Raw genomic sequence first — 1,762 nt, forward strand, 5'->3', positions numbered from 1 at the left:
TCCCTTGACTCTCTGGATGCACCTGTGAGGCAGGCGCTCTCTCCTCTTTAGGATGTGGGGACCGAGAGGTTAAGTGATTCACCAAGGCAGTAAGAGAGGCTGAGGGAGGTTTCGGACCCAGGTCCTCAAAGCTCAGAGTCCTTTTCCCCCCACGGCGGTGGCCACACTGGAGGAAGGAGACGGATGTCCGCAGTGACTAGCTGCCACCGGAGAAGGGAGGGACCGTGGAGATGTTTGATGTCTCTATGTGATACCCAAGTTTTCTGAGAAATCCTGTTTGCAGTTTCCTCCTCAAACACAGCAATCTAGCAAACGCGCACACTCACGCGCACGCGTGCGCACACACACACCAGTTCTGAGAACAAATTAAATAATACAGCAGTAATGCGAATGCTGCCAGGGACCAATGTGATCTGTAGCAGGTCGACTTTCTCCTGGCTGATCCTCCGTCTTCGGCGGACGAGCCTTTCAGTGACAAACCCTCCCTGCTCGCTTCGAGGGTGAATTGCTTACAGGTGTGTGTGTGTGTGTGTGTGTCACACACACACACTTCCACAAGACTGCAACAGCAAACAGCTCACTCAGATCCAGCGCCACACCTTTTGAGATGCTTTAACGTTCCCTGGATTCGGCATCGCGGTTTCATGAAATGTTTTTACACGCCTCGTTTTTTAATTCAGCTTCTTACTGGTGTTTGATGAAAATTGAGGGTGAGGCGGGGGGAGGGGGGGAGAGAAAAAAACCCCAAGGGAAAAGAAGCAAGGATCTGAATAAGATGCTTGAGCAAACTTGTCAGACAAAGTCCTTAAAAGAAAAGAAAATATACCGAATTTATGGACAGACAAACGGGGTGAAACGGGGAATATGCTGCCTTCCCCGTCGCTGGGGAATGGGCCCCCCACCCCACCCCCGGCAGCGCTGTGGAATCAGGCGCCTGCTGGCTCCCCTGCCCGCCTTCCCCCTCCAGTACCCTCTCCCAGCGACAGGTGCTCCGAATTTCACCTGCCCAGGTTCCTGGGCTGTGACCGTGTCACAGCTCTCGGAAGTCAGGGTGTATCTTTAAAGTCCCGGGCGAAGGTGCCTCTGTGACCAGCCTGAAGAACAGGTGACCAAACGAGAACAGTGTAGATGTGGAGCTTTCCTCCTGGGCACCCACAGAACGGAAGAGGGGAGGCGTGCTCAGCTGGAGCTTAGACTGCACTGAGGAGCGAAGGGTGTCTTGTCTTCGTAGGGAGCTTCTTTTCAGAGGTGAATGGCAGACAGACGGACATGGAGACGGAGGGGGTGCGGGAGATGGGGGGGAAAGTCAATCCCTGCGTCCTGACACACTCCCAGGAGCTGCTGCAGTCCAGGCCACACCTGGGGGACGGCTGCATGAGAACACTGACAGACCCCTCGGGATTTTAACTATGTCCTCTGAGCCCTGAGCCCCCTCACAGCCTTCCCGCTGCCCCCTGCCCCTGCAGGGAGAGATGCTCCTGCCGGCCCACGTCCTGCTGCTGCTGCTCCTTGGGGCCCCCAGGACGGGCCTCGCCCAGAAGTCCTCCAGAACCGAGTCCATCTCCCGCTGCTGCACCGACACAGCCCCGTCTGAGGCCAGGAAGAGCCAGCTGGAGGAGGCGCCCCCGCTGAGCAAGAGAGGCCCGTCCTACCTGCCCGGCCAAGGCCCAGCCTCCGGAGAGGCCGAGCACAGGGGCCAGGGGGAGGACAAGGGCAAGAGGCCCTTCCCCACGGGCCCCCGGGCCAGGCCCCCGCCCCACGC

At 58.1% G+C, this 1,762-nt stretch overlaps 1 protein-coding gene across 1 annotated transcript in view; it reads left to right on the forward strand.

Moving 5' to 3' along the window:
- Positions 1-1,472: 1,472 nt before the first annotated feature.
- The window catches only part of UCN3 (urocortin 3), a 2,879-nt gene continuing 2,589 nt past the window's right edge, over positions 1,473-1,762 (forward strand). The window contains exon 1 of the mRNA XM_006907034.1: positions 1,473-1,760. Within this exon, the coding sequence (XP_006907096.1) occupies positions 1,473-1,760 (288 nt within the window). The remainder of the gene's footprint in view (positions 1,761-1,762) is intronic.

Source organism: Pteropus alecto, unplaced genomic scaffold, assembly GCF_000325575.1.
Source record: "Pteropus alecto unplaced genomic scaffold, ASM32557v1 scaffold11, whole genome shotgun sequence".
NCBI lineage: Eukaryota > Metazoa > Chordata > Mammalia > Chiroptera > Pteropodidae > Pteropus > Pteropus alecto.